General features: G+C 34.4%; 1 protein-coding gene across 4 annotated transcripts in view; it reads left to right on the top strand.

The window, feature by feature from the left end:
• NAA16 (N-alpha-acetyltransferase 16, NatA auxiliary subunit) overlaps window positions 1-22,119 on the top strand; it is a 98,473-nt gene extending 76,354 nt beyond the window's left edge. For 2 of the 4 annotated variants that reach the window (XM_001368643.5, XM_007501519.2), the window contains 7 exons: window positions 3,328-3,541; window positions 4,183-4,376; window positions 9,376-9,484; window positions 15,330-15,428; window positions 15,937-16,080; window positions 16,622-16,719; window positions 20,605-22,119. In XM_001368643.5, coding sequence (XP_001368680.3) covers window positions 3,328-3,541; window positions 4,183-4,376; window positions 9,376-9,484; window positions 15,330-15,428; window positions 15,937-16,080; window positions 16,622-16,719; window positions 20,605-20,805 — 1,059 coding nt within the window. In that variant the 3' untranslated portion in view covers window positions 20,806-22,119. Of the gene's footprint in view, window positions 1-3,327; window positions 3,542-4,182; window positions 4,377-9,375; window positions 9,485-15,329; window positions 15,429-15,936; window positions 16,081-16,621; window positions 16,720-20,604 lie in introns of those variants that run through there. The other 2 variants (XR_008913940.1, XM_007501522.3) reach the window with 2 other exon arrangements.
• Window positions 22,120-25,818: the final 3,699 nt, after the last annotated feature.

Here is a 25,818-nt window from a genome sequence, read left to right as displayed (position 1 = left end):
GAATAGATTTTTTTTTTATGGCCAGTTCTATTTCTATGAAAAATTGGTCATTTCCTTAAACAATTCACTAGACTATTGTATCTACTAATGACAATTTACTATAACTCTAAACTATAACTGTTGGATAAAAAGCATTTGACTGAATGTCCAGTATCATTATAACTGACATATATAGAAAAGCTATATATTCTCTACCTTAGATTCCATTCCCCAATAGATTTAGCCATAGTACAGAATATACTTTCCTATTTACCAGAAGGCAGTCTGTGATTTCTTTAAACTGAGTTTAGACTAGACCCCCTAAATCCTTTTTTAACAAATAGATTCCTTTTTTATATAGAAGAATCAGAAACCAAAATCACCCCCTCTGGGCAAGTGTGCCAGTTGCTAATTCAACAAACTATTATCATAAGTCTTACATTCAAAGTAGAGATTGATCATATTTGGAAAGATTGAATGAAATGGAAACATGTAATGTAGAAAAGATTTTACTGTTAATATCAAGGCCAGTTTTCCCTCAGCAGTTAAAATTTTGTATTAAACAAAATCTAATTCTTCTTTTCTTAGTAGAATAATTTTATGAATTCGGTATCTAAATATTGAATTCTAAATAAATTCAGTATCTAAAGAGATGTTCATCAAAAGTAAGAAACTTGAGAAGAAACTCAGACCTCATTTTAACTAAAATTAGAGAAACTGAATTAGTATCTGAAGGCATCATTACATAGTTGCTTATGAGCCTTATTAAAATTTTTGAAGGACTTTAAAAGTGTCTTCCATTTATACAAAATAGATCCAGAATTTAACTCTCTTCCCATTTGTCTTATATCTCTAAAATACACTATATTCTCTCTTCCAGTTTTTCTTTGTACCTCTAAAATATGATACAGGCTTAGAGGATAAAGGGAAAATGATTCAAATACACATCTGTTTTCTTCATTCTAATTTCAACAAGTTTCACATCAAGGGCAACATTATTCTGAGTATTGTTTAGGTCTTTTTTGTACTTTGAACCCAATATGCCAGAATTCTGGGATAATCCAAAAAATTACTATCATCTTTCTCTTGCTGATATCTTTTGTAAGCCACTTTTATTGAAGACAATGGAAACCTGTACTTCAGTATCATAGATTTTGTATATCTTCCATCCCTAAGAAATTGAGGCTTAAAAAGCTGATTTTTAATTTGTCATGTATCACATTTCTTTGAGCCCAAAGTATTGCTGTCTCTACAACACATTCTTAAGAAACTCTTGAAGTCTGAACCATTATTATGAGAAAACTTGAGGAATGTTGGGAAAGAAAAGTACTTTTCTTGAATCTATAACATCTTGTCAGAAATCTTGTTTTAACTTAAACCTGATTTTGACTCATTCAATCTGTTCTTCCTAATGACTTTCATATTTTATGGATGAAATTATAGATCTTCTGCTTCACTATTTTGTGATATGTGGTAAATGTGGGGAAATTTTCTACAGATTTCTAGAGTTAATTTTCAGGCTTTTCAAATGTTAACTAGCTAATATGCTGCATATGACTTATTTGGAGCTTCATTTCAGAATTATTAGCTTTATTTTCTTTGTTTTTAATTTGCCTAACTTTTCTTAGTGTTAAAAAAATTAAGAGTAAAAATTCTCCCAGGTTATCACATTTGTCTTTATTTCTGTATAGCATTTCATAGGGGTATATACCTTTTCCCTCAAAAAAGTAGAAATAACAAAATGATATAAACTGCTTAAACCATCAGTATACTTTGTCTCATTCAAAACGATTTTAATCCTAAACTGGCTACTGTGCCAACCCTAACTGTGTAATCATGTAACTAACGGAAGACAGATGGAGAGAGGAAGCCTGTGGGTTATTACTGATGAGATAATATAAAAATTTCTGGATCTAAATGGTTCCCTCCTATATTAGTGAACAGAAGCATGATTTAAAAATCCATTTGCTAGAATATATCTCAACTAGTTAGAAGCTTGTGTGGTGCCCTCTTATTTAAACTAATGCCTATTCACTTTAAAAATGAACAAGGAAAAAAATACAATGATTTCTTAATGGCTTTCATACAGTTGTTCTTTTACTTTGAGTATTAATATTTTTTCATCTTTCCTAGCCTTTCTAAACAATATTGTTGAACTTAAAAATATTCTCACCTGTGCCAGATGTAACTTGGTTCATGTTAAGGAAAACTACCACTTTCACTATGAAATATTTATTTTTTCAACCTTGTCAAAAAAGAAGTCAATTATATATATGTGTGTGTGTGTATTATATATATCCATTTGTGAATTGAGGTCACATGCATTTTTGCTGGTATGCTACCATATGATTTTTGAGAGATTTTGCAATTTAACATGAAATTATATTTTAAACACTGTTTATTTTTTCATGTTGAATTAGATAGTCTTCAACTTAGAATTCCTTTATTATAACAAAACTTTGAAGTTTATAATAGGACACAATGGTGCTGGCTTTGGAAATCCCACGACCTTGGGTTCACATTTTATTTCTGATATTAATACTTATATGACCTGGGAAAATTACTTAACCTACCTAAGCCATCTGTAAAATTAGGATATTTAATCTCATGATATCTAAGGTTTCTTCTAACTCTAGCTCTTTAATGAGTGTACGTTTTGTATTTAGCTGAATGTGTCCCTCTTTTTTCCAGTTGGCTAAAATTGTCAGAAGATTATAGAGCTGGTTCTTTTCCAGTATTTCTTTGCTGCCAAAGAACCCTTCAGTTTTCTTCATTTATTTGAGTCTAACAAAAGTGGTAGAAAATATAGGGAAACTACTAAGTCAGGAAAGTTAAAGCATAGAGATTCTACAAGAAGATTCTATCTCCATTGATTCATTTTTGGGGAAGAGAGATGAGAACTCTTGACATGAAAAAAAATTTTAATGAAGAAAAATATAAACAAAAGCTTTAAAAATAGCAAATTCTTTGTTGGGTCATTGATATATAACTTGATAATTGCCTTAAAATGTATAAAACGTTATGAAGAGGATGCTATACAAAGAAGATAGAACTATAGGAAATAGGCTTACATTTTAGCTAGAGAGTTATAGGTTAGACACATACATTCATGTAAGGGTGATTTAGTGCTGGAATGGGCTGCCAAGAGAAGTTGTGAATATTTTAAATTCTGCTTTCAGATCCCTGGTATTTTTAATTTTAGAAATAAAAACAATTTTCCAGGTTTTTGTAATTAAGTTGTAAAACCTCAAAACTAGCAAGGACTTCTCAGAGATTCATTTAGTCAAATTTATTTTTGATTAGAAGTTATGATCATGTGTAACAATTTTTTTCGGTTTTGTTTTTAAGCATTTTTTTGAGATAACAGATGATCAGTTTGACTTCCATACATACTGCATGAGGAAGATGACTCTTCGTGCCTATGTTGATCTTTTGCGATTAGAAGATATTCTCAGGAAACACGCTTTCTATTTCAAGGCTGCTCAATCAGCAGTTGAAATATACTTGAAATTGCATGATAATCCATCAACCAATGAAAGGAAAGAACAAGAAGTGAATTCAGGTAACTAACAAGAACTACATAAGATGAGGCTAGAAGCTTCAAAATGACATTTATGCAAATTCCAAGTTACACAAGAAGATTTATTGGTCTTGAAGATGTGCTATGTAGTTCACAATTTAGATTAGTTTAGATATCTTGAATTTTCTGTCCTTTGTTGTAATGGTGAGACCATGTGGAGAAAAATTTAACATTGAAGTCATTATTTCACTTGACTTTAGAGAAGGATAACATGATTTAGCAAATGTTAGGGACTGAGTAGAATAAAACAATTTATTGAATTAAAATATCCCATTTGTAAAATAGGATAAAGAAAAAGAAAATCATGGTTTGCATGTTCGTAGGTTTTATTATAGTATGATCTAATATTAACTTCTCAATAGCTGAGAATTATTAAATTTTATAATAAACTTTTTCCCTGTTGGATTCATTAATACATGCTATGTAATTCCCCAACATCACCGCTGTGAAGTATTTTGTTGCATATAATGTATCTGAGGAATCAGCATCTGTAACAAACAAAAACTTGATATAAAAAAATTAGGCCAGTGTTTTGCATGAGCTCCATTAACAATATTAAAAAATGATAGTTTCATTATTTGAAACTTTGAATAAGATTTTTTGGCTTACTTTGGTATTTCTAGAAAACATTTCAGCCAAAGAGTTAAAGAAAATGCTTAGCAAGCAGAGAAGAGCCCAGAAAAAAGCTAAACTGGAGGAAGAGAGAAAGCATGCGGAAAGAGAACGGCAGCAAAAAAATCAGAAGAAAAAACGAGATGAGGAAGAAGAAGAAGCCAGTGGTCCCAAGGAAGAATTAATACCTGAAAAACTTGAAAAGGTGAGGCAGATATGTTTCAACAATAGTCTCTATGTTGTGATATTTCTAGAGAATAGATTATACTGGCAGTGACATAATTTAGTCTTTGATTTGGAAGTCACTCCATAGTCATCCTCAGTAATAATACTAGTAAAAATAAAAACGTCAGTTAATAACAAAAATTAATTACATGAACAAGTATTTTGTAAACTTTAAGTATATTCTAGTCTTTTTTATGCTTTAGAAAACTTTAGAGATCATCTTATTTTTATAGTTTGCACAAAGTTTTAATTATTTTAAGGACACAAATATTCTTATATGAAACTAGAAGCCAAAGGAAATTGCAGCTAAATGGAAAATGGCATACAATTCTCCCTGATGAATAAAATAAAGAAATTGGCTTCATGATATGTCCAAAGGCCATAAAAAACATTCATGGGAAGCATTTGATCATTATTTCTGCATTCATGATAAACGTTTGCAAAAAGATCATCATGAGGATATTTGCAGATTATGCTTTTAATATCTGTTGCAGTTAGTAGTTGATGGTAGAGAAATTTATATAGTGATATTTTAATAAGAACTTGTTAAAACTTTGCAAGATAAATTGGCATATAGTTTATTTTTTGATAATTTCCATCCAAAGGTGAACACAGGGTAGGAAACAGTAAAAAGTATAGTTCTAGAAGTAAGAAATCAGTAACATCAAAAACTATGTAAACTATATAGAAGTTTCTTATCTGTATGGCTGATTTCTTCAAGAAGAGAATTGAAAGGTACTTGCCACAGTGAATTCCAAATACCATGGAGAATGCAACTGATTTTATTCTCAATTTTTTTGTTGTTCCTCACATTTTGACCTCCATTTCCTGACTCCATGTATTTTCACATGGATGGAATTCTTTTGGCTTTTGGTTTCCATGACTTCCTTTAGGTCCCAGTTAAAATCCCAAGAAAATCTGCAAGAAACCTTTCCTGGGGGGTAGCTGAGTTAGCTCAGTGGATTGAGAACCAGGCCTAGAGAAGGGAGGTCCTAGGTTCAAATCTGGCCTCAGACACTTCCCAGCTGTGTGACCCTGGGCAAGTCACTTGACCCCCATTGCCCAGCCCTTACCACTCTTCTGCCTTGGAGCCAATACACAGTATTGACTCCAAGACGGAAGGTAAGGGTTAAAAAAAAAAAAAACCTTTCCTGATCCCCCTGAATGCTGATACCTTTCCTCTAAGATGATCTCCTATTGATTCTGTCTTGTGTGTGTGTAATTATTGTTTGTATGTTGTCTTTCATGTCAATTAAGACTGTGAGTTTCTTGAGAGGAAGCACTGATTTTTGTATTTCCCCAACTCTTAGAATAGTGTCTGGCACAGAGTAGGCACTTAATAAATGTTTTCTTGATTTATTGATTTCTGAGAGATAAAAAATTATTTGTTACCAGTGTTTGAATAATTTCTGAGTTAGCTACCTATCTTGGCAGATCACTGATTTTTAGAGCAAAGACCAAAACCAATGCTAAATTGGAAGCAGAAATTAAAAGGAGCATATTTAATGAAGTTGTGGATATTTGAAAATTAGAAATTAATTTAAAAAAACATATTAAAAAAGACAAACCAGCAGTTTCTAAGGAAGCTTAATTGTATACAAATCAATTCCCAGTATAAGAATTGTTAGGATTCAAATGTTATTTAGAGCTCCATCTCACAGTTCCCCTAAGTGTTGCATAGGCAAGTAAAAATGGTACTGAAAAAGAAGAGGATAAGGATAACTGGACTAGACAGATATACACAAAATGGGTCCATGCCAGAGGTAACACTATTTTGAGGTTATTAGGGAATTGATTCTAAAGTATCTGAAAGAGAAAAATACCAGACATTTAGAAAAGTCACAGATGCAGATATTAAAATCATACACGATGCTATGAAATTTGTAAAAATGGAAAAAACTTTGTTCAGTTCCCTTAATCTCATAAAGCAGTCACCATTGTGAAGCTTGTCCATTACCAAGTTCAAATGGAAGAGGGATATCATTTTTGTAGATGCAACTAAATAACTTCGTAGTTGGAACACAGGACCTGGTGTCAGGAAGACCTAAGTTCAGATCTAGCCTGAAATATTCAGTGGCTGTGTTACCCCTAAGCAAGTCATTTAACCTTTACCTCATTCTCATCTGTTTATTGAAAGTGATAATAGTGGCTACCTCTTAGGATTGTTATAAAGATCAAGTAAGATAATTTTATAAAGCATTTTGCAAACCCTAAGTAAATAAGCTCAAAATAAATGCTAGTTATTGTTGTTATTAATAATACTGCAGATTGCATTAAGATCTGGAATAGCACCCAAGCTCCTATATGAGAACCACAGTAAAGTTATCTTAATTACCCACACAGGAAAAGCTTTCCAGTATGCAGTTGGACAGATGTCTTCTTCAGCTATTTTATCAGTACTTATATTTTAAACAAATCATCAATCATGCAGATCAATCACTCAGTCAACAAACATTTAAAAAAACTTTTATATATATATATATATACATATATATATATACATATATATATATGTATATATATATATATATATAAATTCCACCAGAATTTCTTTTTCTCTCCCAGAAAGCCAATCCACATAACTAAATTTTAAAGGTTAAAAAGAAGGGGAAGAAGGGTGGTGGGTGGGAGTGGGAATCAACAAAGTTGATCAAACCCATTGAAAACGTCTTAATATATATACAGTATTCCCTACCTGTGGACCTCCCATTTGTGCAAAGGAGTGGAGTGGAAGTGTCTTCTCATTTTTGTGTATGTGTGATGATGGCTTCTTTAGGCCAGGACTACTTTTTTTTTTTAATCTTGTAACCTCATGTCATTTATTGGGGCCATTCTTAACAAATATTTATTAAATCTGTGCTGTGTGCCAGCAGTTATATTGAGGAAACTAAAGCAAAGATGACAGTCCTAGCTCTCAAGGAAGACAACACCAACACACACACACACACAGAGAAATAAAAAAGATATTTGGGAAGGAAATGCAGTTAATAGTTCAGTAGTGAAGATCAAGAAAGCTAGAAGTAGAAGGTAGTGAAGGCAGAAAGTAGAAGGTGTGTCTTAAAGAAAATAAGGACTTCTTTGGGACTATGGCTGATGTATGGAAGATATTCTTAGGTTTGGGAGATCACTAAGGGAAAGTCAGAGATGGAAGATGGAGTTTCACATGTGAGAACAGCACAAAGGCCAGTTTGTGCCATACAGTGTACTAAAGGGGTAATGTATAATGAAACTGGAAAGATAGATTGAGACCAAATTTAAAGGGCTTTAAAAGCCAAGCTGAGAGTTTATATTTGAACCTAGAAGTTGTAAAAGGCCCCTGGAATTTATGGAGGATGAGGAAAACATTGTTAGACTTGTATTTAAGGCAAATCAGTTTGGTAGCTACATGGAGTGGATTAGAGAGGGGAGAATCTAGAGACTTGGAGACAAGTTATGAGACTATTCCTGATGAGCAGTGATCAGATCCTAAGTTCAAGTGATGGCTTTATGAATAGAGAAAAAAGATCCAGTGTCAGAGGTTTGGCAGTTGATTGGGTAGATGGGATAAGAGGAAAGTTGAGTCAATGAGTTATAAACTTTGGAGATTAGAAGAAATGTGCCTTTGATGGAAATAGGGAAGTTTGACATAGAGACGGTTTGGAGAGAAAGAAATTGAATTTTGGTTTTGACATGTCAAATTTGAAATGTCTTTGGGACATCCAGTAGAAATGTTCCAAAGACAGGATGGTGGTGTGCTTCTTGATCTTAGGAGAAGGTTGAGGCTGGAAATATATACTTGGGAGTCATCTGTTTAGAGACAACAATTAAATTCATGGGAGTTGATGAAGTCATCAAGTGAGAGAATGTAGAAAAGAGAAGAGAGCCCAGGACAAAGGTTTGTGGTTAGAGAACATGTTATAGTTGATGAACCAGCAAAGGAGAGTAAGAAGGACCTACCAGACAGATAGGAGAACCAAAAGACAAACAAAAAAAACAAAAAAAAGCAAACCAAGAGATGAAAGAGACTTCAGGAAGGAGAGGGAGGTCAACAACTTTTTTTTTTTTGCCTGGGATGGGGGGCATTAACAGTTTTTTTTTTTATATATTTGTTTGTTACATTAAAATTCCTGGTTATCTCTCACCCTATTTCCCCTCCCTACACTAGAGAAGGCATCAAATGATCAAAAAAGATATATATATGTATATATATTCTTTTTTTTGACTATATGTCAAATTCTGTTCCTTTCTCTGGAGGTAGATATATAAGGTCATTCTTCAAACAGTATTTCTGTGGCTATATGTGATGTTCTCTTGGTTCTGCTTGTTTCACTCTTCATAATTTCATGTAGGTCTTTTCCATGTTTTTCTAAAATTAACAATCTATTTGTCATTTCTTATGGTTCTGGAATATTCCATTACAATCATATGCCACAACTCTTTGACTTACCAATCTTACCACTAATCCAAAGCATAGAAAGGTTCCATGCAAACAAAATATTCATAAAAGCATTTTATGTGATTGTAAAATCTAGAAATAAAAGGGTTCCTGGCAGTTGGAAAAAGTCTGAACAAATTGTAGCATATGAATGTAATGTAATATTATGTTGTAAGAAACAAAGAGGAATTAGAGAAAATTTGTAGGAAGTGATTCAGAACAAAGAAAGCATAACCAAGTTGAGAAAAAAATATGTATAGCTACAGTGATTTAAATAAGAATGTGTAAAGTCATTTTAACTTTATTTGAACTGAAAAATTTTGGTTCAGAAGAACAAAATGAAACACCTTCAGAAAAAGACAGGGGACTTTACATGGAGAACGATATATTTGTTGTCAGGCATGACAACTGTGTCCATTGGCTTTCCAGGACTACTTGTCTTTGTTGGAAAGGAGTTCAGTCGGACAAAAGGGAGCATGATGAGAAATGGCTAATATGAAAAAGGACATAAAATCAGTTCTTAGTGCTATGTTTTAAATGACATTGACTTTCCTTTTAAAAACAGGTAGAAAATCCATTAGAAGAAGCTATCAAGTTCCTTATACCACTTAAGACTCTTGTTGCTGATAACATAGATACTCATCTTTTAGCATTTGAAATCTACTTTAGAAAAGGTAAGGTGACTTAGCCTTTTTTTCTTTAGTTTGAATCATTGATTATTTTAAGGACCATAGAGATTTACCTTTGTTGTCCATTTTCACACTCATGGCTGTGATCAAAGAATTAATTATTTAGTGTCCAGCCTTATGATGAGGCTTTCTGAATTTATAGCTAGGCCATTCCTCAAAAACCAGATTGATTATATCAGTGCCATTCTCAATGGTTTATAGCCTTCTGGAGCCTGCCAGAGCTTATCCTCTGCAGTTGTCATCTTTGAGAACTCAAAAGTTATCATTACACTAGTGAGGCATTGGAATAAGAATGAAGAATGGAAAATGAATATCATGTAGAGAGCTATGGAGAGGTTCGTGGTAGGTGTGAGCAGCCTGCAACATATAACCAATGAGAAACTTTAGAAAAGAACACAAGTAAAAAGTGTCATCAGTGAAATGTATGATAGGGAGAAATGATGGTATGAACAACCAGTGTTCCACTGGATTCCTAGAAATGCCAGAAAAAAAGGAAGGAAAGACCTTTAGTATATTCGATAGACCTCCTGGGATAAACTTATGGGAAGATATGGACTAGAATCCCACAGGATGATCATGCATAGGTGGGTTGTGGAAGAAAACATCCAGATCAAGAGGTCTCAGAGCCGATTGAATTTTTCATAAGAGTTCTAGAATGGTGGCAGTCACTTTTATCCAACTCATTCCTATCATATGATTCCTTTTGATGACAGTATCCCATAATGGTTATCTAGCCTGTACTTGGACACTTTCAGTGGAGCAATCATGGTTTTGTGAGATGGCACATTCTTTTGAACATTTCTAACTGAAATTTAGTAGAAATCTACTTTCCATTGGACCTAATTCCACCTTATGGAACCATATAATATAATCTTTTTCACTCATCAATCTTAAATAATTTTATTTGATGACAACTGTCATCTCAAATCTTCTCTCCTCAATTACCAATTACCAGTTACCAAACTATGTTGCCAATTCTCTAACCGTTCTTTTTCATATGACCTAAATAGGATATAATATCCACTTTCCTCTATATGAATTCCTATGATTCTCCTAAACTCTAGGACTCAGAAATAGTACTCCAGTAGTATTCCCTTTAGTAGGTTGCTTAGAGAATGTAGGTAAGTTTTTTTGGCAAAAAAATTTTTAAGTGGAAAGAAATGAGGGAACAAGAAAAGCTATACAAAAACACTATGAAAAAATAAGCAAGAATTGACATAGTTTTAGCTTTTGAAGTGAATTAGCAAATGATATTTTTCTCACAAAATATATGCAATAAGATAGTTTATCATGGAAAATGGCAGTCACATGGACTTTAGAGTTTGTGAAACAATGCTGTTTTGGATTATTTGTTGCATCTAAACCTGTTCTACCTATTGGAATGTTGAGATAGTATAGTTATAAAGATTTTTTGGTTAAAATGTATGTCTCAGTAATAGGAATGATCATTATTGAGTTAAGAACCAAGATTTCAGTCCATTTTTCCATTGTAATATTTATGGTTCCAAGGAGCTAGACCAGTGATGGTGAACCTTTTAGAGACAGTGTTAGGCCCCACCCCCTAGACCAAGTGCTATGCTTACCCCCCACCAGAGATTGAGTCTCACTCCCCTTACCCCAGACAAAGGAGGGAAGAAGCCCTCCCATTGGGCTATTGAGCAGAGGGGCAGGTGATGAGAGGTGCATGTGGAGAGGGGGAAGGGAGTGACCCAGAACTCTGTTCCCCTCCAACTCTGCCCCCTGTGAGCCACTCTCCTTAGCTCCTGTGCACTCCCATTAGGCTACTGGGCAGAGGAAAACAGTGTCCTCAGGCATGGTGGAGAGGGGGGAGGGGAGAAACTCCACCCTAGTCCCTCTGTCTTTCTAGTAATGAACTGGGGAGAGGGATGGGAGGGTGACCCATGTACCCACAGAGAGTGCTCTGCATGCCATCTTTGGCACCCGTGCCATAGGTTTGCCGTCATTGATCTAAACTTTGGGTTATTTACCCATTTACATTCAGGTCACCATCTGTATTCTCTTCTGTTATATCTTCCCCTCATTCCAAGTTGTTAAGGCCTAGGAGATAAATTATTCTCAATTTTTTTCCTCTAATAACTTAGAGGAAATGGCCTTGCTTCCAGTCTTTATTTCTCTCATGTCCCTCCTCTCTTAATAGATATTAGCTAGATCTTATTACTATTCAATTCACTCAGAAATATTCTACTGCTACCCAACTAAGAAAATGAAGTAACTCCACTCTCATGCAATCCCCCACTTTTCCCTTCAGGTTAAGACATTTTGCTTACTGCATGGCAGAGATACTTCAGACAACCATCTGAACTCATTTGATGTAGCTTAATCATCCAGATAAAGGGGCTTGGTCCCTGTCTGCACTTCAAATTCTGCTTTGCAACAGAAATGCTTCCTGTTAGGATCAAGATCATTCTAGGACATGTATGTGTCTGGCTCTATTATTGTCCATAGGAAATTATTAATGTATAGAATTCAGATATTAGGGAATATGGAACACAGAAATTCACTTAGCCATCATTGGGGTTTGGGCCCCAAATGTTATACGAAAATATTTTTTTCAGGGTCATTTGAATTAACTTAATCTAGATTTGGCAAACTTTAAATTTGAATAGTCATGCAAACTAACACTGGCTCACCTATCTGAAACATCTGATTATTGCTGTTCCCCATTCCTAATTTTAGGGGAAATTTATTATATTTTTGCAATTGTTATTTGCTAAAAGTTTTAGATTATATGTATATTACCACTAGTTCTTAGAGTCTTGTGTTCAGGGATATGTGATCAACAATGCGGAGAAAGACTATTCTTCATTTTGCAGCTACACTTCTTACATTTTCTTCCCAGTACATTTTGTTTAAGGGGCAATAAAAACTATCTTAGTTGTTCTACATTAAGCTAACCTATATGCCATTGTGATTTTATAGGAAACCATGTCTGGGCTGAATTATTTTAAATTATGTTTTAGGGTTGTCATCATGTCAGTTGAGTAGGCAATTTACCACAAAGCACCTTCTTATTTAAAATATTGTAGTATAGATATTCCTTCCACATTGCATCTTTCTCTTTTGCTATTCCAATATATCACTGGTTGGGGGACAGTTAGTAGCTGGGTGGATAGAAAGCCAGGCATAAAGACAGGAAGTCCTAGGTTCAAATCTGACCTCAGACACTTCCTAGCTGTATGACCCTGGGCAAGTCACTTAACCCCCATTGCCTGGCTCTTACAGCTCTTCTGCCTTGGAACCAATACACAGTATTGATTTTAAGATGGAAGGTAAAGGTAAAGGTTTTAAAGGAAAAAATACATTGCAAGTTGGTATAAGAAATTAAATGGGAATTTTTTTCTGAGTTTTGCAGAAGCTGTAGACAACATGCAAAAGCCAGGCAACATAGCAAAAGTTTAGGAGCTCAGAACTGCATAAAATATATGTAGAGTTTTATATAATGTTAACATATTTTATCTTTTAATACCATTAATATATACAATTTATTTTTTAAAGTTAAATAAAACATTAAAGTTTGCAAAAAGAATGCAAAGACCAGCAGATGACACACAAAGGCTAAAAATGTAGAGATATCTTAAAGAGATATCTTAACATTGAACTATATATAATGTTAAGGGTAAATTTTAGGGTTGAGACTGAATATAATTTTAGTGGTCGCCAGGGATTTAAATTCTAGATCCCAATGAAATACTCAAGTCAGAATGGAAATTTATGGTGGTTTATTTACAATAGAAGGAAGAAATTAAGAAGGAGGAAGAAGGAGGGAAAAGGGTAGAAGATATACTCTGGCCTGGCCTGAGCCAGGAGGAGTTCAGAGGCCTCAGCCAAAGGGGCCTTCCCAGAAGATTAAACCTAGCTTGGCTTCCAGCCATGAAGTCTGCTCCAAGATGAGGGCCCTCCTTGGAGGCTGGTGCCTTCAGAAGGTCAAGGGAAAGGGGAGTCAGCCTTACCACTCACCACGTGGTCATTCAGGGAAGCTGGCTGAGGTCTCAAGCTCCACCAAGTCAAGTTCCACAAAAGCCCCCCCTCACAGGAAATGACATGAAATATAAAGGCAGTTCTTTACATCACTTCCTGTGTCTCACATGTACTAATGTAGCTTAAATTTGGCTTAGGACAGCCCAGGGGGTTAGTTGTTTCTGATTTGTCACTTGCTAGCATATGCAGGTCACCGACCATCCTCCACCACAGCTAATCCTTAAGTGGGCGTGTATACAATCCTGGTTGCTAAAATTCTCAAGACTAAGCAGGGTGGAATAAATCTAAAATTCACAATAACCTTTGACTGAATGCTTAACCCAAATTTTATAATAAAGTACTGTAAACACCCCATTAAAAATAAAAAATTCAAACTTCTTTGGTATGAAAGGAGGGCCAAAAATTTTATATGGATTTTCCAGATCCCAGAGAAGCCATGCACCTAACTCCCACAATGTGGAAGGGATATCTGTACCTTAGAACAACACCAGTAATAGGCTACATGTCAGAATTAGTAGTAGTTGATTTCTAGAAAGTTTTTTCCACTGTGATGGAGGATTTTCAGGGTGAAGTCCTCATTGACATTTCCTGTGGCCTACAGTAGGATCCTCTAGAAGTGCCCTTTTGTGGATGACAAAGTACTAATCTCATCAGACCTTGTAGCATTTCAAATCTACCTAATTGAGGCTCATAATTCTCAAAAAAACTACTCCGAATTAGGCAGGAAAATCCAAGTGGGTGCAGGATATCTATTTCCATATTGATATGTAGTTTGATGGACAACCATCTGAGCTTGTACCTAAATATATACATCATAGACAGACATTCTATACAGTAAATGGGCCTAGTATTGAGTTAGAAGAGAGCACGCCAAATTGACTTTGGGAAATTATACAGATTTTTAAAATTGACCCAATTCTGAAACAAAACCTTGGCCTTTTAACATTAGTTTTCTTGTAAGGATGTTGTAGGATTCTGAATGATAGATCACCTCATTTTCTAAAAAATTAAAGAATTACATAGTAGTCACCAGAAGAGAAAATGTCAGTTTGAGCCTTTTATTTTAAAACATATAACACATCATGTAATTTAATATTATAAACATTAATACTATAAAAACATAAAAGAAGAATAATATAGTAGATATGGCAAAGAATGTCACCAGAAAAAACATGGTTGGAAAGAGAAGGGCTGATCATGTACTAGAATGAGAATTATCTACTGGATAACCTGAATGCTCCATCTGTACTCCCCAGATCTGAGAAGATATGTGTAAAAATTGCATAGAATAGGAAGACATGAATTGTATTTATCAAATACTTTCTAGAGTTAAACAATTTTTAAAATAGCAATACCAGTTACGTGAATAGTCATCTCTTATTGTCAGACATGCAACAAATGCAGTATCACTGGGAACAGCTTAAGATGGATGGTGGGCTAAAGGAAGTTAATGATTTTGAAATTGTATTTGGAATGATAAATATAAATGGTTGTTTTGTCTCTAGCTTAGTTATTAATATAACTTGGGAAAATATATTCATGAATTTCCTTTTTTGGATCAAGAAATTAAAAATACTGAATTTATTATTTTTAGTTGTTTTATTTAACATTTGTTCAACATTGTTGCATATCTTTTAAAAATAGTTGCTGTTCAAAGAGAAAGATCAGGAAAACTTTTTTTCTGATTTATATTTGTCTGTTTCTCTATGGCTACTTCTGTTATATGTTTGAGAAAGTAATAGACTGAGTACTCTAGGGGGAGAGAACTACTTAATTATAATATGGCAAAAGTAAAATATTCTGAATTATTTTCTTTAATTTTCTGATACAGGAAAATTTTTGTTAATGTTGCAGTCGGTCAAAAGAGCTTTTGCTATTAACAGTAATAACCCATGGCTACATGAGTGTTTAATTAAATTCTCTAGATTGGGTAAGTATAATGAACACTATCCACACTTCTCTTACTCCCAGAGTTTTCTTTGGATGAAGTAGTTGAGTCTAAATAAAAAAATATATCCTTGAAACAAATAGCAGAATATAAAAAATTGTAATAGTTGCAGGCATAGACCTGTGATTTCATTGGTTTGGGTAACTCATAGTGATAAAATTCCCTCTGCTACTGCAGTTCAGAACCTGCTCTGCCAAGGGGTCTAGGAAGTGTGTAGGGTCACATAGTCATGTGCCTCAGAGAACTTTTTGACTCAGGGGCTGCTTCTTCAACTGGTAGAACATACTGCATATACTGCTATTGAAGTGTCCTTAATGGAGGTTTAGAGAGAGAGAGACAGAAAGACACACACACACACACACACACACACACACACACACACACACACACACACACGAGGTCGGGGGGGGGGGTGGTGGTGAGGGGAACTGTGTATGACTTGAGATAAATCTGAGAATGTTTTGGTTAATGATTAACCTTTTTTCCCCAGTATCTAATCATAGTAATCTCCCAGAAATAGTGAATAAAGTCCTAACCCAAGAAATGCAGAAAATCTTTGTTAACAAAGATTTGGAAAGTTTTAATGAAGAATTTCTCAAACATAATGCTACCTCTATTGAGCATCTACTTTCAGGTAGGCTTGCTATAATTTTTTAGTTTTAGAATCTAATGAGCTTTGATATCTTTTACAGATAGGGTAATTTTAAAGACACTGGAGTATTATTTAGCAAATTATTGTTTTAGGGTATTGGTAGGCTAGTGGTCATAGAATTACTGAAGTTTAGATTTGGAAGGGACCTCAGTGGCAATCTAGTCCAACACATAGCTGAAAAAAAAATCTGCAATATACCGGATATGGTCTATATATGCCCAAGTTATATGTATAGAGATTTAAAAAATTATTTGAGTTCTTTATGAATATTTCCACTTAACAATATTAAAATAATAATTTAGAGACTGTGGGAGAAGGGACATTTAGGGTAGACTCTGTGTTTAGTTATATTGGTAGAAATCTTGGTTTGTACCTGCCTACTTAATGGAAATAACTTTGGGACTTGAATACTAAAATAGCCATAATTGCTTGGCTACTGGTGATTTGGATAACATAGCTATAAAAGAGAAAAAAAAATCATGTGTCTTATACTTTTAAAAAAGTGCTTATTTTGTGATTTTAGGTGCTAAAATGATGTATTTCCTAGATGAATCACGACAAGAGAAAGCAATTGCTATTGCCACTAGATTGGATGAAACTGTAAAAGATAAAAATGTGAAGGTAAAATTTCATGTTTATAACTGATATAACTAAATGCGCTTTCTATTTATATCTATCTATCTATCTATCTATCTATCTATCCATCTATCCATCTATCCATCTATCCATCTATCCATCTATCCATCTATCCATCTATCCATCTATCCATCTATCCATCTATCCATCTATCCATCTATCCATCTATCCATCTATCCATCTATCCATCTATCCATCTATCCATCTATCCATCCATCCATCCATCCATCCATCCATCCATCTCTATCTTGACCTCTTCTTCTTTTACTCTTTCCATTTTCTGATACTGAGACCCCTGGATGACCTTGAATCCACTCTTCATCTTTCTGGCACTGGCTTCACCCTGTATTATGCTGTGTGACTTACTTGCTCTCTGTTGTCACTTGCAATTTCTCCTTCTTTTGCCATCATTCACTAGTATTTCTTCCATTGAGATTGACATTATCCAAATTTATCATCCATTCCAGATCCTGGTGGCTGTTATTTACCAATACGTAGGACATTGGCACCCTTTTTTCTCTCAAAGAATTCTCAAAATTCAAAGAACCCCACCCCCAAGCATTTCCTTATATATAGTAGAACACTAAAAGACAATAATATTATATGAAACAATCTATTTCATACTTCTTGCTTTAAAAAATACACACACATAAAATTCTGTATTACTTTCAAAATTGTCCTGCTTGTCTGTTTCCTTCTGAACTCCCTTTTGTTTTATTCAGTATGTAAAATCATTTTTTCAATAGCCCTCTTTTTTTTTGGTGTCACTATTGCTAACCTCCCTCTCCCTACCCAAAACCTTCTCCTTTCAATGAAAAACTGAGATTAAGAACAAAACAAAACCCCAAACCCCCAAATTCTGAGTAACAAATAGATATAATTAAGCAAAATGGGTCCACACGTGGTCCTGTCTACAAACATTTGTCTCTTTATGCCCCATGAGTTTCTCATTACTGTGAAGAGATTATTAGTAACATGCTTTAAATTCTGTCCTCTATGCACATGGATGGTCAAGGCCCTGATTAAGTTTTTCAGTTGTTTTTCTTTACAATGTTTCTGCCTTGTATAAATTGTTCTATTTCTACTCTTTTTCTTCTGAGCCAATTCATACTATCTCCCAATTCTCTGCGATCTCATGTCATTTTTTTACAGCTCAGTAATATTCTGATACATTTAGAACTACAGATTGTTTAGCCAGTTCTCTATTTTTGAAGAGGCAATACAATGCAACCCATTAGACTAGTTCTTTGCTGTTTTTAAAAAAATGTTTAACTCCCTCAGTACTCTTTGAAAATGTTACGGTTCATACCCTTAGTATGTTAGTTATAAATCATCATGTAGCTCCATTCAGTTGCTTAAATATATTCACCTTTTAAAGATTTTTTTGACCTCTTCTCTTTTTATTCCAAAATTCCTACTCAGCTCAAGTCTTTTAATCAGAAATGCTTATAAGTTCTCTCTTTTATTAAAGGCTTATTTTCCTTTCTGTAGAATTCTTAGTTTTGTAGAGTAATTTATCCTTGGTTGTAAGCCTATCTCTTTTGCCTTTGAAATATCGCAAACAGTGATGTGCAGTTTATATAGAATAATAGAAGCAGGCCTAGAGAGAAAGCCCTAAGATTGATGAGGATTGTTTAAGGACAAGCTAATTTTCAAAATATTATGAGGAAGGCAGAAAGTTATAAATAGTATCAGTATAAAAAAATATAAATAGTATCAACCTGACAAGACAGCTAAATGGATTAGAATGAAAAAAAAATCCTATAAACCAAAACAAATCCTTTTAACAAACATGCATAGGTAAGGAAAAGAAATTCTGTCATTGGCCATGTCCAAAAACATATCCCTCTGTACCCTAATGTATCACCTTTCTGTCAGGTTTATATAGATCACTTCATCATTCATTCAGTAGAATTATGGTACGACACCAAAATTATCAGAGTTCTTTCAAAGTTGTTTGTTTTTTACAGTGCTGTTATAGTACATATTGTTTTCCTGGTTCTGCTCACTTCAGTCTGCATCATTTCATACATGGTTTCCCAGCACCTTTTTCAACATTTCTTATGACACATTGAATTCATATACCATAATTTCTTCAGCAGTTCTCCAATTAATGAGTGACTCCTTGATTTTCCATTCTTTGCCACCACAAAAAAGAGCTGTTATTATGATACATGAGTCCTTTTCCTCTTCCTTTGGTTTCTTTAAGATATAGACCTGCTAGTAATATTGCTTTCCCAAATAACTGGACCAATTTAGGTCACCAATAATGCATTAATTAATGTGCTTGTTTTCTCACAGCCCCTTCAACATTTGTTATTTTCTTCTTTTGTTATGTTTACCAGTTTGATGGGTTTAAGGTGGCACTTCAGAGTTGCTTTATTTTGCATTTCTCCAATTATTCATTTGTAGCATTTTTTTTCATTTGGCTATTTATAGGTTAGATTTTTTTCTTTAAGAACTATTTGTTTATATCCTTTTACCATTTATGAATTGGAGAATTGATTTTTTCTTATACATTTGTGATTGTTCCATATATATCTTGGAAATGGACTATTTTTTTTAATAAATAACTATTGAAATTACTTGATCCCCTGTATGTATTATTTTTATTTGTGCAAAACTTTAAAAATTTTATGTCATCACATGTGATGACATAATTTTATCCTGTGATTTTCTCTATCCTTGTTTGTCTATAACCAGTTTCCCTATCCAAACATCCCTATATCTGCTCTCCATATATTTTGTTTTTCAGGTTTATTTATTTATATTAAACTATTATATTATATTAATTATGTATTGCAATATATGTATAAAATATATTATACTTTACTTGTTTTTTACCAATTACATGTAATAAATTTCCACATAAGTTTTCTGAAGTTATAGGATCCAAATTGTCGCCCCGCCTAGGTGCTGGCAAGCAATTCAGTTTGGATTATACATGTATTATGCAAAATGTATTTCCATATTATTCATTTTTGTAAGTGAATGATCTTATAAAACCAAACCCCCCAAACATATACCCAGATAAACAAGTGATACATCGTATGCATATTCCTTCTCCACCAGTTCTTTCTCTGGAGGTGGATAGCATTCTTTGTCATAAGTCCCCAGAATTGTTCTTATCTTTTGTGCTTACATCAGGTATCTGTTTGGAGCCTATTTTACTTTATCACAGACAGTATAGTTCCCCCTTGCCCCCTGTCCCTATTGTTGAAGAAGCAGGAAGTAGGCTTAGTAAAACCGAAGCTGCTGTGGGTTTTGTTTTATTCCGTAGATTGCCACAGTCAGAGAATCTATCACTTAGTGGCCAGCTTGCTGCTTCAGAGGCGCTCCATAACTGGCTGTTCTTGGGCAGCAGGCACACTTTGTATGTTAGCCATACCTGTATGGAGCCTGCCTAATGTAGTAAGACTTTATGGAAGTTGTATTTTTTGGTCATAAACTTGTGCACCTGGGAAACATCAGAATATCACTTTGGGGTGGGGCTTGCATTTAATAGGTACGGAATTATTGTTTGTTGAGATGAACTTTCAAAATTTGTGGTCATATTTATAGATATAAAATCATCTAAGCTATTTTAAGTATTCTTTTAAAAGGGCTTTTTAAGAAAAGCACTTACATTTTTAGATATTTGTATTTGTATTTTTGCATTGTTTAGAGGAATACTTTGGGAATTTTATTGTTCATGTCTTACAGTTTGATTCCTAACAATTTTTTTTAAACTATTGAAAGGCATAGTGTTTAATTGTACGGTCCTTGGAACTTATCTAGGTTTTCTCAGTGTACAAATTAGAGGTTTGATTAAAATGCCTTATGGGTAGAGAATGTTTAATTAATTTATATTTTTAAATGTTCTTTCTTTAGACTTTAACAAAAGTTTTCGGGGCCCTGGTTGATGGCAGCTTTGGAATCTGTAATACCCAGTATGAAGAATACCGGACAGCCTGTCATAAACTATTTCCCTTTACATCTGCCTTTCTACCTTCTACAAATGAGGATGATAGTAGCACTATATCAGTTAACCAAACAACTATTAACCATGACGTGATGGCAAATGAAATTTGAATGACATAAAAAACTGACTTACAGCTTCACGGCTGGACTTAGATCAGGGTTACTTTTCCAGGGTGCATTTCTCATAGGCATAAAGTAAAATATTTGGGTAGTAGAATTTAGAATTTGAGTATACCATTAGTGTTTGTTCTTCTCCTGACTCCCAGCTACCAGTGTTTATGTACATCTTCTCTGTAATCACCATTTGTCATGTTTATTCTTGTACAGTTTGTCCTATCAAAAAACTTCCAAATTATGAGCTTTACAGTATGTAAGGACCGTCCTTTCACCTAAGTGTTACAAAAACATGATCATTTCTTACTGATTAAACTTGGACTTTGGACAATTTTTGCTAATTACGTTGAATACCAGGCTTCCCACTACATTTTATTTCAAGTTTTTAATTTTGATCCTTCTTGGTGTATTTTTTTAAGCTTATCATTATGAATGTGTTGATTGCTTGCATGTTTTAAAAAAATATAGACTCCATCATGGGAGGTCTAGGGATCTCTTTGAAAAATTGTTAGAATTATTTCTTTATGTTGTTCATGATTTGCCATTTTAAATTCACATCATCAGTGAAAGGTATTGCTCAAAAACAATGCCTTTTTTTGTTTTCAGAGATGATAATTTAACAATTTAACCAAGATACTCCAGCTTTGTAATATATTGATTAAGAATGTGTTGATTAGTTCGCCACTCAGTCATAGAAATTCATTGGTCAGTTTACATACTTCCATACAAGTTATGGCCAAGAAATATAATGCTTTCTTCACTAAATTATTTTTAGAACTATTAAGCGATTTGTATTAAAAGAGTGTTCTTTTGTATTTGTTCTTCAAAGGATGACAATAGACTGACTATAAATTATAATGAAATACTTTTTTACTCTATGTGTATAGTGCATTAACTGGTAAATGCCATACCACATACCACATAGCAAAATGAATGTTTAAATTTTGATTAGCTTAGCTAATAAACTATAATCCTGCTTAACAATCATTTTAGGGGAAAGGCAATAGCTTTTCATTCTATCTGTAAGAATAGTTCTCAAACCTTAAAGTATACTGTGGCTTATGCAGAAAAATTGAAATCAGTTGATGTTTATATTTTTAGTTCATTTCTATGTAAATATTTCAGTAATATTAACTAGACCCCTTATGGCACATATAAATTCACAAGAAGAGATTTTATTAAGATAAGTAAACTGTTCTAATTAAAATTGTTTCTGCCTCATGTATTTAGGTTCCAAATTTTTGGATAAAAACTCATTGTAAAATAATGCCAACTGATGTAATGCTATAATAAATTATTTTGTACACAGTTGTCCTTTTTGGAATTGACTTCTTTGTTACAAAAGTTGCATAGTCATAAAGCATTATTTGTTTTGTACAATGTTTATCTTATTCAGGGGTGGTAAAAACCTAGTATTAAATCTTTTCAAGTGGTGAAGAGTCATTCTCACCTAGTGATCAAATATACTTCAGTGTCTAGACTTTTCAAACAATATGTCTTACATTTTGTTCCTCATATGATTGTTTAATAATTTTGTTAATAGTAATCATTAGTTTCTTTTTAACCTAAAAAAATTCTAATTTATGGTAAAGAACCATTTGCAAAACTGTATCAACTGATTACCCAACCTTTTCCCTCCCTCTATACCTAACCATGTTTGTGATTGATAATCCCCAGCCTTTTGAAAGCTGAATTTCTATGGAGTTGAATTTAATTGAATTCTGAATATGATGAGTTCTTCAGAAAAGACGATGTAGTACTTGGTTGGTTGTAGTTGAGAAGCTATTCATTTGTTCAGAGATCTAGAACAAAAGATGGCTTTGGAGATAATTAAGGCCATCTCCATCATTTTATATTTTTTATGAATGAAATATTTTGTTGATAAAATTTAGATACATTATAAGTAGAAAGCCCTTATAGTTAAAAAGATGGCCCCATAAAATAGTGAACATTTTTTGCTATATAGAAATTAATGTGTATTATTTACCTATGAATGGGCAGCTAGATGGCACAGCAGAAACAAAGCACCAGGCCTGGAGGAAAGAAGCATTCAAATCTAGCCTCAGACACTTACTTCCTTGTGTGACCCTGGGCAAGTCACTTAACCTCATTTGCTTATTTCTTCATCTATAAAACGGACTTGAGAAGAAAATGACTAAATCACTCTAGTATCTTTGTCAAGAAAACCCCAAATGGGACTATGAAGTAGGTACAGTAACAAACTACATATTTAACTGAAAATGTGTTTGGTCCACAAGTAAAAAAAAATTCATAATATGTACATGACACTAATTTCCCTGTATTGTCACTACAGATTAAATTTATATCAGTAAAGAAGATGAGCACTTCATATTTGTTTCCCTTAAAGATTTAGATGACCAGTGCCTGATAATTCAAAGATGATATTGAAATAAATATTCAGATCAGGAATGGCTTCAGATTTGAAGTAGACCAAGTAACTTGGAGACTTTTGTTTTACTTCTCAGGCTGGAAAGAATAAATGTATTGGATCTAAGATTATATATGTGTGTGTATATATATATATATATATATATATATATATAAATGTATAAATATAATTATATAGAATACAAATATATAATTTGTTTAGACTTCTTGATAAGTTAAGGGGCTAAAATTGTTCAACTCTGGTAGAATGCAAATTGATTCTAGAAGTAAGGTAAATAGCACATGTAGGCGAATTACAAAGTGCTGGTTTTTATGTTTTAAGGGGAAGCTTTTTCCAATCATCTTTGTCCTTTCTGTCATCTTCCTAGCAGATATTTATTAGTTAAAATCTTTGGTAGCACATCTGTATGAAGTTGAAAGATTTCTGATTCTTTGGCAGTATTTGATAAATTTTCTGCTTTCCTGTTTATAGGACTACATGGCTAGATAGTGAGCACAGTTCATGGCCTTATAAATCTCTTCTGTATGGTGGCCTTATTTTCTGAAATTAAAAAATAACAAATGTGACCTAATAAAATTAATTTTTCAATGCTTTATTAAATATTAAATTTATTTAATAATTTTTATATTTTTATAAGTTTAAAATTGAAAATTAAATTTAATAAATTTATTAAAAATAAATTAAATATTAAATACTTTAATAGAAATTGAGCACTTCAGAGGGTGTAGTGAGGAGCCCAGGACTTGAAGACAGAAGAACTACATTCAAACCCCTGCTACACAAGACTTCCGGTCAAGATGGCGGCTTAGAGAAAGCTAAAGTTCAGATCTCCTGAAACCCTCCCTTACCAATCTCAAACCGAATGCTCCTAGGGCACCAAAATTCAAAACGATCAACAGCATAGACCCTGGGAGTCCACCTCATGGACCTGGACCTGGACCAAAAGGTACGTCCCCCCCCCCCAAAAGCCAGAACCCGAGACCACTCGGACCTAAGGGGTAGGCAGAAGGAAGGTCCTAGGACCCATCCCCCCCAACCCAGAGCGCCGAGTCCAAGGCAGCAGAGGCAACCTCAGAGCCCCACGGCCTGATATTCTGAAGGCCGCTTCCTGAAAACAACCTAACCCAGTCGAGGCACCCAGACAGCAGGGAAACAGGGACGGGGGAGCTTGTAACCCCCTGGGAGGAGCCCTCGGAGCTCTGGGAAGCTGTGGCCCCTCCCCCTCAGAGAGCAGGGTCTTCTGAAACAACAGCAACCCTCAGGACTGGCAAAAGGGCCTCAGGAGCCGGCTATTCTGAAGGCCACATCCTGAAAACCTAACCCAGTCAAGGGGGCACCCAGACAGCAGGGAAACAGAGAGAGTGGGGGGAGCTTGTAACCCCCTGGCTGGATCCTTCCATTGGAGTCTCAGGAAAAAAGTCCCTGCCTCAAAGCATACTAAATTCAACCCAGGTAAAGCTAATCTCATTAGGAGCCCTCAGAGCTCTGGGAAGCTGCGGCCCCTCCCCCCTCAGAGAGCAGGCTCATCTGACTGGCTAAGGCACAGGAACAAGGGCCAAGCTAGGTTTAGAGTGTGGAAGTAAGGCAACGGAGAAGCATCAGGAGGGTGCTGAGGAGAGGAGGGCAGTAACAGGGACACACCAGCAACTCCTGGCTTCCCGGGAAGACAGAACAACAACTGCATAGAACGGACAATCTGCCTAGGGCTAAAACCTCTGAACACCAGACAGAGATAAGAAAAGCTAATCCCCTCCCCCCCCACTCAGATAGAGATGGCAAACTCCACAGAAGCACAAAAGTCCCAAAATTAAAAAAAAAAAAAGAAGGGGCGACTTTGGACACATTTTATGGAGCAAAAATACAAAACACAGAGGAGATAGAAGAGGAAACACAAGCAAATGCTCCAAAACCTTCCAAAGGAAATGGAAACTCTCCACAAACCCATGAAGAATTTGAATCTGAAGTGATCAAAAAGATGGAAGCCTTCTGGGAAGAAAAGTGGGAAATAATGCAAAAGAAATTCACATATCTACAAAACCAGTTTGACCAAACTGTAAAAGAAAACCAGGCTTTAAAGCAAGAACTAATAAAGCAAAGCCAAAAGAGCAAGAAATTAGAAGAGAACATAAAATATCTCACTGACAAAGTGACAGATTTGGAAAATAGAGGGAGAAGAGATAATTTAAGAATAATTGGACTTCCAGAAAAGCCAGAAATAAACAGCAAACTCGACATTGTAATACAAGATATAATCAAAGAAAATTGCCCAGAGATTCTAGAACAAGGGGGCAATACAGCCACTGACAGAGCTCACAGAACACCCTTTACACTAAACTCTCAAAAGACAACTCCCAGGACTGTAATTGCCAAATTCCAAAACTCTCAAACAAAAGAAAAAATCCTGCAAGAAGCCAGAAAAAGACAATTTAGATATAAAGGAATGCCAATCAGGGTCACACATGACCTTGCAAGTTCTACTCTAAATGATCGTAAGTCATGGAATATGATCTTCAGAAAGGCAAGAGAGCTGGGTCTTCAACCAATAATCAGCTATCCAGCAAAACTGACTATATACTTCCAAGGGAAAGTATGGGAATTCA

The sequence above is a fragment of the Monodelphis domestica genome, chromosome 8 (genome assembly GCF_027887165.1).
Source record: "Monodelphis domestica isolate mMonDom1 chromosome 8, mMonDom1.pri, whole genome shotgun sequence".
In the NCBI taxonomy this organism is placed as follows: domain Eukaryota; kingdom Metazoa; phylum Chordata; class Mammalia; order Didelphimorphia; family Didelphidae; genus Monodelphis; species Monodelphis domestica.
Note: the sequence above shows the minus strand (reverse complement) of the source record. Positions and strands in the feature narration are given on the sequence as shown.